Source organism: Podarcis tiliguerta (assembly GCF_965153285.1).
Source record: "Podarcis tiliguerta genome assembly, chromosome: 12".
NCBI classification, from domain to species: domain Eukaryota; kingdom Metazoa; phylum Chordata; class Lepidosauria; order Squamata; family Lacertidae; genus Podarcis; species Podarcis tiliguerta.
This window is the reverse complement of record NC_139545.1, coordinates 29,708,483-29,725,216: the sequence shown is the minus strand read 5'-3', so window position 1 is coordinate 29,725,216 and position 16,734 is coordinate 29,708,483. Positions and strand designations below refer to the sequence as shown.

General features: G+C 43.1%; 1 protein-coding gene across 8 annotated transcripts in view; it reads left to right on the top strand.

Moving 5' to 3' along the window:
- Positions 1 to 1,487: 1,487 nt before the first annotated feature.
- The window catches only part of TMEM106B (transmembrane protein 106B), a 20,639-nt gene continuing 5,392 nt past the window's right edge, over positions 1,488 to 16,734 (top strand). For 2 of the 8 annotated variants that reach the window (XR_014503531.1, XM_083405517.1), the window contains exons 1-8: positions 1,488 to 1,660; positions 5,304 to 5,380; positions 8,733 to 8,945; positions 12,709 to 12,772; positions 14,045 to 14,204; positions 14,329 to 14,469; positions 14,617 to 14,666; positions 16,010 to 16,063. Coding sequence is in view for 5 of the 8 variants with exons in the window: in XM_083405517.1 (XP_083261643.1) it covers positions 8,738 to 8,945; positions 12,709 to 12,772; positions 14,045 to 14,204; positions 14,329 to 14,469; positions 14,617 to 14,666; positions 16,010 to 16,063 (677 nt within the window). In the remaining 3 variants the exon portion in view is untranslated. The other 6 variants (XR_014503533.1, XM_083405518.1, XM_083405519.1 and 3 more) reach the window with 5 other exon arrangements.

Genomic DNA, 16,734 nt, shown 5'->3' with positions numbered 1-16,734 from the left:
TATTTGAGGAGTCGTGTGTGTGTGATGTGTGTGTATTCCAGAAATAGCTTAGTAATGCATTTTTTGTGATGGCGGAAGAGTTGGTGTGACTTGCTCAGTTCAGCTCCCTTGTCTAGGAGGAAGCAAAAGGCTCAGATGCTCCACTTCCCAATTCTATTTGGAACCAAGCTTGAAGTATGTTTTGGAAGCCAAGCTGCTGATTTCTGACTCATTCAGAATGGCAGACCAGATGTCTGGAAATGGCAAAGAAAACCCTTAGATTAGAAAGAAGCCATCTAAACAGTCCAAGTGGGATTTCTCCATCTCCCTCTGCAGCGCTCATCATCCTTCCCTTGAGCCTGGTGTGCATCAGCGTGTGGCCACCTCAGCCTCTGGGGGAGAGATACCCAGGGAAGACTGTGGCATTGGCACAGCTTCCTTTGTATATTCTGACAGCCCTCACTTGTTTCCTTACTGAAACCGGTCAATGAGAGATGCCTCTGTTTGTCGGCTTGTTCTTCCTCTTTAGCCTGTGCTGTCCTTGCAGAAACCAGCAGGGAGGAGGATGGGGACAAAACTAGGATTGGTTGGGGTCTGCCTCCACCTACTGTCAGTCTCTCTGCCTTCTGCCCAAGCAGTCCTAATGGTCACCAGCCAGCACCAGAAATACCCCAAACATTCTCTCTTTGCATACAAATTCTGCTCCATGCAAATCTGAGGCAGATCCCCAAATTTGGACACGGCTCTTTCCCCCAGAACAGCTGGGTCTTCTTGCTGAACCCCGCACCCAAACACACGAGCAAACCTAATTACTCTTCTTCTTCTTTTTTGCCTTGGGTGTTTAAGAAATCCTTCTTGGTAATATATCCTACGTTGTGGTACATCTGAAAAAAGGACTTTTCAGAAATTAGCTACCTGTAGTCAGAGCTGCTTTTCTAAGCCAAAGATAGGAAATTTGGACAAAGGGTCTCTCTCTCACCCCCTGCCATTCCAATTGATTCCAGATGCCTAGGAAACTCCACCCCCCCCCATAGGCCACAGTAGTTAGCAAGCAGTCAGGTCGCTACACCCAGCTCAGAAAGCAAGGCAGACACATGCATAAAAGAATTGTGATCTCAAAGGTGATAACTGAAATCCTGTTATTCACTCTTCTTCTATGCTGCCAAGTCATTGCAAGCATCTGCACATCCTCTTCCTGTGATGGCCAAACCCCGCCCTCCCTGTATATTTTTTGCAGCCAGTTCTCCTTAATGACAGTCAATTAGGACGATGACTGCAAAGGGAGGGAGCATGCTCCGTAGAGCATCCTTGGCCTCCCCCATTATAATTATTATTTTGCTCACGCAAATACCGCTGCCTTTTTCTTCCGCCTGCCTCCCCCCCGCCCCCCGCCCCCGTTTCCAAGATCAGGCGTTGCACAGCCCTGAGCTACTCCGCCTTTCCCTATCTAGCTTTGGGCAGACGGAGCTCCGATTCCAAGGATGGGCAAAAAGGAAGGGCAGAGGGCTTCAGCGTCTGCTACGGAGCATGCTCAGTTGCCTTTCGTCGTAGAACTCGACGGGCAGCTGTTTAGGTTGCTACACCGGGAGCGGAGGGAGGCGCTGAGCCAAAGGGAAAAAAAGAAGCCCCACAAAAACAAGCCGCGCTCTTTTCGCTTGGAGAAAAGGCTCGGGGGCGTGCGGTGAGTTTCGGAGGGAGCTGGGCGAGGAGGGAGGGCTGGGCAAGCGGGTGTTGCTAGCCTGGTGCTCGGAGGGAGAGATCGGGGCACCTTTGGGTGCCGTGAGCGCGCGCGCGCACGGATGGGTTTGTTTTTCTGCTTATGGTATCAGCTGCGCGTTCCGACGAGCAACTCTGGCCCAGAGTGGTGGGAGGGAAGGATCGCGGCCTGCACGCATCCTGGGCTTCTGTCTGTGTGTGCGCGCGCGCAGGAGCGTTGCCAAACAAAAGGGGGGGGGGAGCCGGGAGCGGAGGAATAAATAAATGCATCGCCAGTGGTGGCGATGGGGTAATCCATTGGGAATTTGGGCCGCCATCCTAATACAGATACAGCCTTTTCCTAGGTATCAGTTGCCTGCTTTGAGCGCAGATTGGGGGGCGAAAGAGAGGAAAGAGTTGTGCTGCTGCCCTGTCATTTCTGTCGGGGCCTCTGAGAGGGTTAGGTTTGGAGAGGCCTTGGAACCGGCGGCCCCTTTCTGGTGGAATTGCTGCTGCGTCTTGCAACATACATGTAACACACATTTAAAGAAATCCTGGTAAGTGTAGTGCTGGTAATCGTAGCTCTGCGATGGTAAACTACAGTTCCCAGGATTCGAGGTGTGTATGTGCCATCTATTACTTTCCCACCCGCCTTTCTTACGTCTTTCTGGAGTTAAGCCTCAGCATTTCGGTGCCTAATTACCTTTACTTCCCATCATCTGTTGCTTTTCTCTTGGGTCATTGGGTTGTTGTTTTTATTTTGATTATGTACTTTGTGGTTTTATATTCTGATTTTATCCTGTGAATCGCCTTGCGAGCTGTGGGTATACGGCAGTATATAAATTCAATAATTATTAGTAATAATGTATTGAGACAGGGTTTGTATATAGGGAGCGTCTGAAATCTAATGCCAACTAAAGCGCTTCTTGAGACAAGCATTTATATTGTAGGTAGATGTTAAGGGCTCCTGCCAGTGGTACAGTAGATTAAGAAATGCTAAATCATTACTTCCTCTCTACTTCCTCTATATTGAGGAAGAGTCTGCATTGCAGTTTCTCATTGCACAATAATTAAAATCTTTATTCTTCTGAATCTGGAGCAAGCAACTAATAATTACTCACTCTCTACTAGAGTTGCAGAGAAGTGCATCAGTACAGGTGTGTTCATAATTTGGGTGTGAAGTGATACACCACAGCGGGTGGAAAAACACGTGATTGCAACATTTTGTTGCTTCCCATGAATTGAGATATGGTTCTCAAACCTGAGAATTGGAAATGGCTCTTCCTCTCCATAATATAATTACTCTGTGCTTTTGAGGTACTGTTGCTTTTTACTGTTCCTGCTTTTGAACTGCATTGTTGTGAATCCCTTTTTAACTTTATTTTGTCTTTATACGTCAGTGACCTCTGAAAGTTTTTAATATAAAATAAAATAAAAGGGGTTAAGTGTGCTTAACGAATGAATTAAATAAATTTTGTTCTACTAAAATAATAATTAAGTGCTAAGTTGCTGTGCAGTTTCAGTTTCGTTGTATAGCAGTTTGGATTGCTTCTGTGACCCAAGCCAAACTCTGTTACAGCCTTCTTTAACTAATGAGAAGTTGGTAGCCATTGAGGAATACGGGAGAGGAGAATGACTGGAAAGTCACCCTCCCCTCATAGCTCTGCAACAGGAGACAGGTGAGCTCCAGGTCTAAAAGTAGCTTCTTGCTCACCTCATCCTGTACCTCAGCAGCCTAGGCATATTAAATTACGCCATGAAATTCAGAACTAATCTGCTCATCTAATATCTGAACTGGAATGCTACAGTGTTTGGGGAGAAGGCTTATTTTTGCTTCCCCTCATGTGGTTGAGGGATGCATGCCTCAATGATGTGCATCCCTGTTCTCTATTTTCACACTACTATTTGAATTCCAAGATACTTTAAGCTGTTTAAAGGTCTACCCCTCCCACAGCAGAAACAGTCCTCTTGTGAGTATCTTATTTATTTGGATTTGAGAAAGTGCTTTTCCTTTAATCATAAACCTAAGGAAGCTGCCTTTTACTGAATCAGACCATTGATTGATCTAGCTCAGTATTGTCTTCACTGTTTGGCAAGAGTTTCAGGCAAGAATTTCTTCTTATACCAAACTCATTGGTCCATTTAACCAAGTAGTGTCCCAAGATTTCAGGCAGGTATCTTTCCCAGCCCCATGTGGAAATGAGCCTGGAAAATTTTGTATGCAAAGTGCATGCTTTATCACTGAACTATGATCCTTCCCCAAGATTGGGAACAAGAGGTGTTTTGAAGAAAGTTTAAGCTCTAGCACCACATAATATGTTTTACTTATTTATTTAAATTATTTTATTTATTAAATTTCTATACTGCCCTTCATCTGAGGAAAAACAAGGTGGTTTACAATATAAAATTATTTATAACCTACTCCTAATTGTTCACACAATCCCAGACTGAAGGACGTTAAAATGCAACAAAACAATTTTCATTTAAGTACAGTTTAATGTAAAATTAGACAATATACTATCAACATAATATTACAACAAATGGTACCACTTTGGCCAAATGCTATGTGTTTAACCTGGTGTGCTAGCGGGTGTGGAATTTGTTTAGGTATTGAGTGAGCGGATGTGTACTGAGAAAACTCTTTGCTTTTTAATGGATTTTTATATTTTATCTGCTTTATGCTCCGTATTATTTATACACTATGTTACATATTTTTAATTCCCTCTTTAAAATACTTTGCAATGAAGACAGCAGTAATTCCAGAGTTGGGATTTTTGAGAATAAATTGCTCATTATATGCATTGCTCTCTTCTCACTAAGGGCAACTTGAGTGTCAAAAGCCCTACATGGGCAGGCACAGCACACACATGCACATAGAGGTCCCTGCTCCTTTCTGCCCTTCTGGCCTGTAGTTGCAGGATGTTGCAGCCTGTAAGCCCTGCATCTTACAATTTGTAGACTCATCCATACAAACTCCAGCGGCTGTTTTCTTTCTTGGGCAAGGAATGGGGGTGAGGGTCAGAAAAGAAACAGGACCCCTCTTTTAATTCCAGTACTGCATGTGAAAAGCTGAGAGGGGAGGGAGGGGGAAGAGAAACAGAGAGCATGCTGGGAGCTGTAGTCCTGTATGCTCACTCTTCTGCTCATCATCCTACTACATCTCCCATAAAGCCAGCCATTTTGCAAAACAACCCCCTCCTCCGCCTCTGCCTCTCTTGGGAAACTCGTCTCCTGGGTCCCGAGGAGGGAGGGAGAATCAGCCTACCGGAGCTACTTTAATGGTTTTTTTCTCGTTGTTTTTTTAATGGCGTGCGCCTTCCCTGATGTTACAGCTTGCAAGCCGCGCAGCTAGGCTGGGCACCAGAGCCGTGTGTGTGTTCGTGTGACGAAAGAAATCCCTGCAGAAACTGGGAGAGCAGGGGCTCCCCTCTGGAGCTTCTTTCTGCCGGGCTACGTCACAGGGAGGGAGAAAATACCCCGCGCCCAAGGCCTCGCGGTGCGTGGTGTGTTTGCGCAGCGACTGACCTGCAAATTGATTGCTTCACTGCTTGCTTTTATCACTGAATTGCCCGTAACTTAATGCCGGCTGCTTCTGGAAGGTCTTCCATGTCTCGTTTTTGTCCCTTCAGGTGAAGCGCCCATACCTGCAGGGGGAGGAGGAGAAGAAAGGCGGTGGAAGAGGAGGGAGCGCGACCAGGGGACGTAGGTGAGGCAGGCTGAGCCAAAAAGAAACTGCACACATGCTGCCTTCTGGAGCGAGGCTGTTGGGGAAGGGGCAGGTGATAGCAGAGGGAGGGAAGGGACTAGCCGACCACACACCTGTGTGTATCCATCTATCTTGGCTCTGGCAAGTTTAGAAATCTAAGATTCATCATAGAGCTTCTTACTTGCGTTTATATTACAGAGTATTAAGTATTCCTCCCTCTTCTCAGGGGATTGATGAATGCTAAATAATTAGTAATTTGCAAATTGTGGTTTGCATCAGCAGTCATTATATATTACATATGCACTGAGATTATAACTTCAGTTTCTATGTAAGTCATTTTCAGAGAAGATCTATTAAAATTAATGGATTTAAGCAGGTCATGACAACTTACCTCCATTTTAAATGGGTTTCCTCTGAAAATGGCTTACATATAAATCTTGATATCTGTTTCTTTTCTAGTGGGAAAGATGCTGTAGCCCTAGTCATTCATTGTTATTAATATAAAAAGGTGAACAAACTGCTGTTTTAATCTGGGTGTTGTGGAAATTATACTCATTTTCTCAGGTAGTTTTAATGAATAATTTTGTTTCTTGGGAAAATGCAGAAAGGGTTAAAATGCTGGTGACTATGACCTTTTGTGAGTTCCATTTGTTTTGATAGGTGGATGGGAAGCCTCCCAGTAAGGAATTATTTACATATGTATAGCTAGGAAAAATCCCAGGCAACCCAAAATAAACTTTCTGTCACTGACTAGGACTCTGAATACTTGATTCTCGAAAGAAATATATTATGAGCAGAGCTTAAGCTCATTACTATAATTAGTTTGCATTAAATTATTATTAGGCGTTAGGTTGCAGTGTGTCCCACTTGCATTTTGGGTCAGTTTGTTTTGTTTTTGTGGACCAGAGCAAACTGCTACAACTGTTTTTTAAATATTTGATTCCGCAGCCCCTCTTCAGTATTACATAGGGTTTGTTTTGTTTTTGTGGACCAGAGCAAACTGCTACAACTGTTTTTTAAATATTTGATTCATCAGCACCTCTTCAGTGTTACATAGGGTTGCCATAAAAAAGTGAAAATCACTTTTTTCTTAGGAAAATCAACACTTCAGATATGGGCTGCCATAAGCCCACGTTTCCCCGGATATTTTAGCCGCTTTTCGGAAATTCCACCCAGACGCCATTTTCAACAGACAAATTTCGGCTATGTCTGGGAAATTCCAGACATATGGCAGCCCTAGTATTACAGTCTTATTATGTGTGTTCTAAATGATTAATTCCCAGGTTAACGTGCACAGTCTTATAATCAAATTCATAGTTATTTTGATAGTTTGATCTCTCTATCTAACATACAGTGGTCCAAGCCAAGCTAACCATATCAGATACTGGCTTGCTCTGAGTTCCATTAATGCATAGTTTCACAATTCCTCTAGCCTCACAGCTGTACCTGAATTGAAGTTTATTTTTCATTTTAAGTAGTTGTCTTATCACGTCTAGCACACTGTCCAAATATCCAGTGTGATAACTGCTTGCTTTATCTTTAACTCAGCTGACTTTAAACCCTGACCCAGCAAGCCTTCCCATAGTCCAGGAAATTTTAGGCTGCAGTCTATACCCCAGCCGCTGGCCGGCAGAGCTGTATGAAGCAGCAAGGCCACCACTGTACCTGCAGGCCTGCCATGCACAGAGGAAGATATGTGGGTGTGTGTAGCTGCACCATCCTGGATCTGGCCCATGCCATCACATAGCAGTAAAACTGGTTGGGATCCAAGGCAACCTGGGCCAGCTCAGCCCCACCTGCTCCCTGCTTCCAGAATGTCCTACTTAGCTTTTTGCTGGCCGACACCCCACAGACAACGCTCACAGTCAGCAGGAGGTCAGCTTAGCTAGGGGAGCTGGGTAGAGGGACCTCATTACTCATTTCAAACTGCCCCCAGCCCCGTTCTGGGCTCCGTTAGTCAAAGTTCTGCAAGTATAGCAGGGAAATGGAACAGACATTGTTGGACTGCAATTTCCATCAGCTCTAGCCAGCATGGCCAGTGGTCAGGTTTGATGGGTCCCCATCTCTGAAGCAGAGTAAAGGCAAAGCAGGGATAACCCATTCAGCCGAGAACACATATAACATTGCTGTGGATTTCAATTCACAGGAGCCCTATCTTAAAAAGTTGGCGACCCTACATGTTTAGTGTACTTACAGATGGCTCTCTCGGAGACAGCTGATTTCAGGATTTCAGATCAATATTTACATGTTCTGGTTTCTGGCTGTCAGGATGATTTGTGAGGAACAAGTGTAGGATTAGTGTACTGAGTGGAACACATGAGTAGCTTTGCAGCAACATACATAGTACTGAAAGAAAACCAAGAGGTAGGTATTATGAAGAATGTATTCCCCATAACTAAAGATTCTGCACACAACTAGAAACTTTTGGCATAATTATCATAATGTATGGGTATGGGTGGTGATAATTCTTGAAACAATATAACTTTTTCCCCCAATCAGAAAAAGCAGATGATGATGATATATTACTTATATCCTGCCTATCTGACTGGGTTGCCCAAGCCACCCTGAGTGGCTTCCAACAGAATATAAAATAACACAACAAAACAGTACTAAACACCTTCTCAGCCTTTCACAGACATAATGCTGAACAACTGTTTGTTTTCCTTAATTGGGATTATGTGTTGCAACTGAATACTTCAACTGTGATTAAGAATTGGCTTGCAACCAAGCCAGGATGGGAGGCCACAATGTCTGAGGTTTGCACATTATGGCTTGCATCAGTCATGGTTAAATATTACATCTGAACTGAGCCAGTCACGATTATGGCAGTTTGCCTCCCTTTCTAGGCTCCCTGCTAGCAAGTTGCAACCAAGTCTCCCTGAATGTTTTCCTGGTGGGCAGTGGTTTATCTCAGCAAGCTGAACCATAGTTTTAGTGTTTTCATTTATTCAGTTCAACAATACAGTGGTACTTCGGGTTAAGTACTTAATTCGTTCCGGAGGTCCGTACTTAACCTGAAACTGTTCTTAACCTGAAGCTCCACTTTAGCTAATGGGGCCTCCTGCTGCTGCCGCGCCGCTGGAGCACGATTTCTCTTCTCAACCTGAAGCAAAGTTTTTAACCTGAAGCACTATTTCTGGGTTGGCGGAGTCTGTAACCTGAAGCATATGTAACCTGAAGCATATGTAACCTGAGGTACCACTGTATTTATAGCGGTCCCAGTTGTCCCTAAGCAGTGAACAGGAAACCCAATACAATGAGACTACAAATGAGTTAATAGCTCTCCAAATGAAGCCTCCTATATATAACATGCCTCCAGGTCTAAAGTCTGCCTCTTAACTTTTCCTACCAGCAAACATGGGGAAGTCTCTTTCAATGCCTTTACATGGATCTAAAGAAGATGGCGTTTCATCAACAGACAACATGAGGAAGGGATTAGTTCACTCAGAATCTCACAGTGAAGATGGAAGAAATGGAGATGTGTCACAGTTCCCATATGTTGAATTCACGGGAAGAGATAGCGTCACATGTCCCACGTGCCAGGGAACAGGGAGAATTCCACGTGGTATGTCTAAAATGCATGAAACAGTCTAAATGATAAAGTGCTAAATATGTTTTTGTCTTCCTCCTCTTCAAGTCCCCATTAGTCCTTATGCTTATCTGGTGTAGAAAGTGTATGATGACTGAGTACTGATATGTTTTGCTGGCCTTTTTTTGTACCTGAGAATATTATTGAAAGACTTATGGTAGGATAACCTTGGATCTGGGTCCTTTGATTTTCTCTCTTTGCTTTATTCACCAAATTCATAGAAAATCACATTGAACTTTTTAAACAATACTAATGTGATACCTTGCCAGTTTTCAGTTGCAAATATGGCAGCGGGGCATTCACAATGCAAGAAGGCAACCATCAGTCAACACCAGGCAAAACAAGCCATGGTTTATTTTATTATCTGTGAGCAGGATTCTGGTTTCTTCAACAAACCATTGTTAAAGCAAACTACGGCTTAGTTTTTCATCCAGTCATGCTCTATGATTTCCTTTTACCATTTAAAAGTTATTTTTTCTCATTTTTAAATTTGGAAATGTTAGAACTTCTATCTGATGATAGAGTTGTGCTTACCTGTTAAAGTTATGCTGATGTACAACTGGGAATTCCTTAAGATGGTACTAGCATATTGTATAATGTAACTGGCAGCTGAAGCGAATGTTACTCAATATACCAGTACATTTACGTTAATAGGGGTAAGTTCTAAACAATGGGTCCTATTGATACAGAAGGCTAAACTTAAAGCCTGCAGCAAAGTATGTTTTGAATGAAGTTTGAGGAAAAAACTTGTTGGATTAAGTAGCATAAAACAAAATGTGTTGAAATTACTGCAGTCATTTTAACAAAATAAGTGAAAGGGTTTGTGTTTTTACTTTTAAAAAAGCATTTCATAGAAGGTTTCAGAATATGCGTCACCATGAAAATTATTAATTGACAGACGTTATACTGGTTTGGGGTGGGGTGGGGGGAAGCCAGCAGCAAGCTAAACAAAATACTAAATATAATGTCCATTGAAAATTTCCAAAGAAAATTAGAAGCTGAGGGTAGGGTGGAAGACATATCAGTGGTTGTTTGTTTAGTCATCCTGTTTATGTAGGACCTTTCTTTCCATAGGAGCCCAGAATGAATTAGGCAGATTTTAATTTTAGGGTCTAAAAGTAGAGAGATACCTTTTATATCAACAACCTCAGATATGCAGATGACACAACCTTGATGGCAGAAAGTGAGGAGGAATTAAAGAACCTTTTAATGAGTATGAAAGAGGAGAGTGCAAAATATGGTCTGAAACTCAACATCAAAAAAACTAAAATCATGGCCACTGGTCCCATCACCTCCTGGCAAATAGAAGGGGAAGAAATGGAGGCAGTGAGAGATTTTACTTTCTTGGGCTCCATGATCACTGCAGATGGTGACAGCAGTCACAAAATTAAAAGCAATGACAAACCTAGACAGCATCTTAAAAAACACAGACATCACCTTGCCGACAAAGGTCCGTATAGTTAAAGCTATGGTTTTCCCAGTAGTGATGTATGGAAGTGAGAGCTGGACCATAAAGAAGGCTGATCGCCAAAAAACTGATGCTTTTGAATTATGGTGCTGGAGAAGACTCTTGAGAGTCCCATGGACTGCAAGAAGATCAAACCAATCCATTCTTGAGGAAATCAGCCCTGAGTGCTCACTGGAAGGACAGATGCTGAAGCTGAGGCTCCAATACTTTGGCCACCTCATGAGAAGAGAAGACTCCCTGGAAAAGACCCTGATGCTGGGAAAGATTGAGGGCACAAGGAGAAGGGGGTGACAGAGGATGAGATGGTTGGACAGTGTTCTCGAAGCTACAAACATGAGTCTGACCAAACTGCGGGAGGCAGTGGAAGACAGGAGTTCCTGGCATGCTCTGGTCCTTGGGGTCACGAAAAGTCGGACACGACTAAACAACACCACCTTTTATATTGTGTCTCTGTCATGGAAATTCTACTCCATATTGATCCAGAGTAGAACCTCAACGTATACTTAGCAGAGTAAAAACCTAAACACGTTATAGGATCCCCCCAAAATAGACCAGAGGCAATTGTTCTTCATCCAGCAGAGCTTTACTGCTAATGAAGGCAAAAGAGCATAATGGTCACAAATCCAGTACATTCAGGATTGGCACTGTCCATAAGAAATCCAGTTGCAGCAGACTTAACTTAAACATACAATTGTTGCTTTTTTTCTGGGGGTACGCAGGGGTACGCATACCCCTAAACATTTTGTGAATCTTAACGGGAGAAGAAACTAACATGATGAATTGTCAGTTCTGTTACTACCTCTGATGGCGGCCTCATTTGTTGTCACGGTGTTTCCTGAGTCTCAGATGGAATGAAAGTACTCCTAAACCATTTTAAAGAAAAAAAGCACTGCTTACAATAACTTATAATAAGACTAAACCGTAACACTATATACAGAACACCACACTAGAAGGAAAGAGAGACAGAAAGAGAAAGTGAAACCCAGGCTCCTTCTGGCCTTACTTTTATAGTCTGCATGACCTTGACAGAAGAGGTAACAGAACCAGTTTAAGCCAGCTGTACTCAGCTTCTCTGAAGGAATAACCCAAACATCAGGAACCTTCTGCTTCTTTCTTTCACACAGAGAAGATTTCCAGAACCCTCTTGAATTAATTAGAATAGGAAAGATCTCTACATATCAGTTCAATACTTTCTGTACTAAGATGCAAACTGACACTCTCTCCTAAGGAGCCCAGGGTGGCAGACATTTATTTGTGTACAAAATTTCTATACAGCCCATTAACAAAGTTCTCTAGACAGTTTGTCTCTCCCCCCCCCCCCCAACATCTCATTTTAGTCTTGCAGGCAATAAATGGCAAGTAGGTTAGTCTGAGTGTGTGTGTGTGTGTAAAAAACCCAGCAAGTTCCCTTTGTGCACGAGGATTTGAGCCAATGTGTCTCCTTGTCAGATGTTAACACTGAGCCCATTGCCCCATGCAGGCTCTATAGTCATGGAAAGTGGCACCGGTTGAATTTCTCATTGTAATGTAGCAGATCAAAGCACAAGAGGCACTACTGAAAAAGAAAGTAAGAACTCTGAAAAAACGTAAAGAGCAAATAATTTTCTGACCTAATTGAGACAACAGGGTGCTTAGGTGATGGGATCAGCTATGGTCTGTGATCTGCCATGCATGTCTTGTACTGGTAGTTTCAGGTACAGTGTGGCCCTTGCCATTTTTCAGCCTTACTTGCCATTTTATCTTTGATTTATTTTAACATATTTATTAGCTGCCCTTCCACCCAAACTCTCATAGCAGTTCTCAAAACCATAATATAGTACACAATAAAAGCAAGGCAGAGCTAAATAAAATAAAAGCATAAAATGCATATAGTCTAAAACAATGCAAACCTCTGAAAGCCATGGGCAAATAAAAAGATTTTCACCTGGCACCAAAAAGAAAACAGGTGCAGACAGGACTCCTCTTGGGGAAAGCCTTCAGAGGCATTATGCCACAGATGAAAAGGCAGCACAGAGCAAAGTGGTGTGTCAAAAAACCCCAAACCAGTTCTCTTCTGCAACAAATTTCCTTCAAAGAAATTGCCTCTTGATAGTTTTATTGCACATTTTTCTCAAATTTAGTAGACTGCGAAAGAATTCAGTGCAGAGCTGTAGTACTGCAGACAAGTCATTTTTATCATCCTAGGATGCTACACGTTTTATTGATTCTTTTTAGCTGCATCGAACATGGGTGGAAACTCAAGATACTGAACAGTTATGTTCTTATTTATAGGTCAGGAAAATCAGCTTGTTGCCCTGATTCCATACAGTGATCAGAGACTGAGGCCAAGAAGAACGTAAGTTTTACAGAAGCAATATAAACACGTGTTCTCCATGAATTACCGTATTTTTCGCCCCATAGGACGCACCGGCCCATAGGACGCACCGGCCCATAGGACGCACCTAGTTTTTTGGGGGGGAAATAAAGAAAAAAAAATTATTTCCCCCCCAGGTGCGGGGCTGGGGCGGGGGAAGCCCGAGCTTCCCCCGACCCCAGCCCCCAGAACAGGCTGCTATCCGCAAGCCGTGGGAGAGCTGCGCGACTTCACGCAGCTCTCCCACGGCTAGCGGAGCGCTGCGCAAAGCCCGAAGCTTGGGGCGTGCTGAGCTCAGCGTGCCCCAAGCTTCTGGGTGCCGGCAAGCTCTCCACTAGCCGTGGGAGAGCTGCGTCTCCCACGGCTAGCGGATAGCTTCCTGGAGCCTGGAGAGCGAGAGGGGTCGGTGCGCACCGACCCGCCTCGCTCTCCAGGCTTCAGCGAAAGCCTGCATTCGCCCCATAGGACGCACACACATTTCCCCTTCATTTTTGGAGGGGGAAAAGTGCGTCTTATACGGCGAAAAATACGTGTTGGTCTATCCAAATCTAGATTAAAAAGATGTAATTCTGATGCTGTTCACTATGTGGGTTTTGAGTACTCGGGAACAATTTCCATTAACCCCATAAGCCATTTTTTGTGTTTGTGATGATAGGTGGCTGCTTTGCTAGAAGTGTTCTTTTGGACTATTGTCACAAAGTTCTATCAACACTGAAGCATTGTCATGTTCCTTTGAGTGGATATGAGGGGAGGTGCTTACTATGGTTCAGGTCGTTGTAATGTTCTCAGGGGCTTCAGTGAAGAAAGATGGCATCCAAGGTGTGCTCCTCCATCAGTGCCACTGGGTTTTCTCTGCCATTTCTATGCCAACTGTTAGAAATCATAGGATGGCTCAGATAAACCTAGCTCTGCCTTGACTGGGAAAGTGCAGAACCATGTTGCAGTGGCTATGCATAATGTCTTAATGCGCTGTGCATAACTATCTTGTGGGGAGGGCGATCTGCCCCTCAGAAGGCTTTGTTGTTATGCTGCGTCTCTTTGCTCCCATACTTGCAGGATTTAGGTAGAATGCAGCCAAGCATTTGCAAGAAAGCATATGCACACTACATGCTATGTTCAAAATGGCAACTTGCTTTAGAATGGGTGAAGGGCAAAGCAAGTTGGGCACAGCTTCTCCAAGAAGGTATTATATACATATAGTGTGTGTATCTGTGTATCTACAGTGATAACCTGTCTCTACTCTCTTTCCTGCAGAAAACTTTACGTTACTGCTTCTGTAATTGTATGCTTACTACTTTCTGGCCTGGCAGTATTTTTCTTATTTCCTCGATCAATTGACGTTGAATACATTGGAGTCAAGTCAGTATATGTCAGTTACGAAGCACAGAAGCGCATAATATACTTAAATATTACGGTATGTTCATTGTTAAGTTCTCTTTTGCTTCCTTCTGTGGTTGGCATTTTACTGTATATGGATCGTTGACATGCGTATGACTTCTCTTTAATTTAGAATTTTTTAAAAAAATTCTCTTCTGTAGAACACATTGAACATCACAAACAACAATTATTATTCGGTGGAAGTTGAAAACATTACAGCGCAGGTGCAGTTTTCAAAGACTGTTATTGGGAAAGCACGGCTGAGCAATAACACTCACATTGGCCCACTGGACATGAAACAAGTAAGTGTAGTTGATTTAATTCCATACAATATGGCTGAATGTCACCTCTTGTTTCACATTCCTTATCCATACAATTCCATACAATATGGCAGCAGTCACCTCTTGTTTCACATTCCTTATCCTGATCTTTCTTTTTCTTTTTTCCAGATTGATTATATGGTGCCCACAGTTATACAAGATGAAATGAGCTACATGTTGTAAGTGGTTGGCTCTCTAGAGTACACTGACACACAAGAAGGGGCCCCACAATGAAATATTGCAGGGTATCCTCAGCCCCTAGCTAGCAATTACAGTCATATCTTGGTTGTCAAATGCCTTGGTACTCGGACGTTTTGCTTCCCGAATGCCGCAAACCCAAAAGTGAGTGTTCCAGTTTGCGAACATTCTTTGGAACCCGAACGTCCAACAGGGCTTCCAATTGGCTGAAGGAGCTTCCTGCAGCCCATCTGAAGCTGTACTTTGGTTTCCAGAACAGATTCCGTTCCACTTCTGAGGTACAACTGTATGTCCATACTTGAAGGAAATTTGTCCAAGGAATAAAGTGTTCAGGTTCAGGTGGCATCACACTGACTTTATTCGTCTTTAGCTGGGGGAGTGGATGGGTAGAGCATAGGAAAGAGAGCTTAACCTCTTGGAGTGCATCTGTCCAGGAATTACTGCTGGACAGCCCAGCAGAAATAAGAGAAGCACCTTCCTGTTCAAAAGTGGCCTCTACACCTGACCATTAGGCTCACTTCCAGCCCCCCCTTTCACCCTCCATTTTTTCATTTTAACTGTTGGACATTCCTTGGCAAAACTCCTTCAAGTATAGGCATAATTGCTAGATTTAAACGAACCTGGTTGAGCCTTGGGCTCTTGCTCTCTCCCCCCCCCCCCCCCCCGGTAATTGCCACAAGGAGGAGATTGGAAGCTTTCGTTTTTAACTAACTGTAGTATAGCATCCTGCCCCAAAACAGCTAGTCTTAACTATGGGTTACTGAAATAAGCCAATGCATTGCCTTATTTCAGTAAGCTGTTATTAAAACTAAGCAGCTGCTGTCTAGGTTTAGACATGCAAAGCTGAAGTTAGTTAAATATTGAAACGAAAGCTTTCTGTCTTCTTGCAGCTGCGTGCCAGAAGAGGAGTGCTCAACCCCAAGCCCTGCCATGGCTTATTCATGTTGGCATTGTGTGCAAACCAGCCACACAGTCTGCCTAATCTCTGGTTCTTTGGGACCATCCTTTTCTCTTCCCTCCCCTGGCATGGGAGCACTCATAGGAAAGCAATCTGAATTTCTCCCATTTTCTTCTGTCACTCTGACTTCAAAATACTTTTGTTTTGTTTTGTGTGTGGAACGGCAGAAAGGTTTGGGGGATACATTTGTATTCGGTTCAAGCCCCATTCCTGCCATCAACCAATTTTTGTTAAGTACCTTGTTTTACCTAAGCCCATTCCCAATTGAGCTAAGGGGAATCACTAGTCAGAATTAAGAACTTGGCGTGTTTGTTTTAGCCTTGCTAGCTTTTAATTATGCTTACATTACTTTTTTTCTTTTTACAGTGATTTTTGCACCTTACTCTCTATCAAAGTGCACAACATAGTAGTCATGATGCAGTAAGTATATTTTGCATTTTCATTTACACAGAGCCCTAACTTATAAACTATGGGTTGTATCCAACATTCGTAATACTCAAAGAGTACTTTCTATTTGCCATTAATGGGCACGACCGACTTAGGTCCATTAACTTCAGTGTGTCAGCTCTGATTATAATTTTAGTTCTGGAGTGGGGAACCTTTGTTCTGTGGGTAATTTTTGACCCTCTGGCAGTTCCAGTTTGGCCCGTGAGGCCATGTTTTCTAAAGCCACATCTGCCTGTCAATCAACTTGTGTCACTCTGATGGATGGGTGGCATCACTTCATTAGATGGTGTTAAATCATGCTCAGTTTGGCTGTGCATGTGGGTTTCCCACAACCAATGTAGCAGCATTCAACTCTTTGCTTATCAGCAAATGATTGGGGTGGTGTGGTGTTCCATTAAGAGCAATGGTATGGGAGTGACCTCAGATAAGATGAGGAGGCGTATGATGACATTTTTTTTCTTTATCTCCCATTGAATATCATGAAAAGTGACAGTAGCTGGGGTTTTCTTCTCTTTTGTTCCTTTTCTTTACAGTTTGTGAAAAACAGAGTTTAGTTTGTTGCAGAGTTGATGAAAATCAATGATTTGAAATAAAAAAATTAGATTTTTAAAATATTATTTAAATTGGATTTTTAAAATAAAATG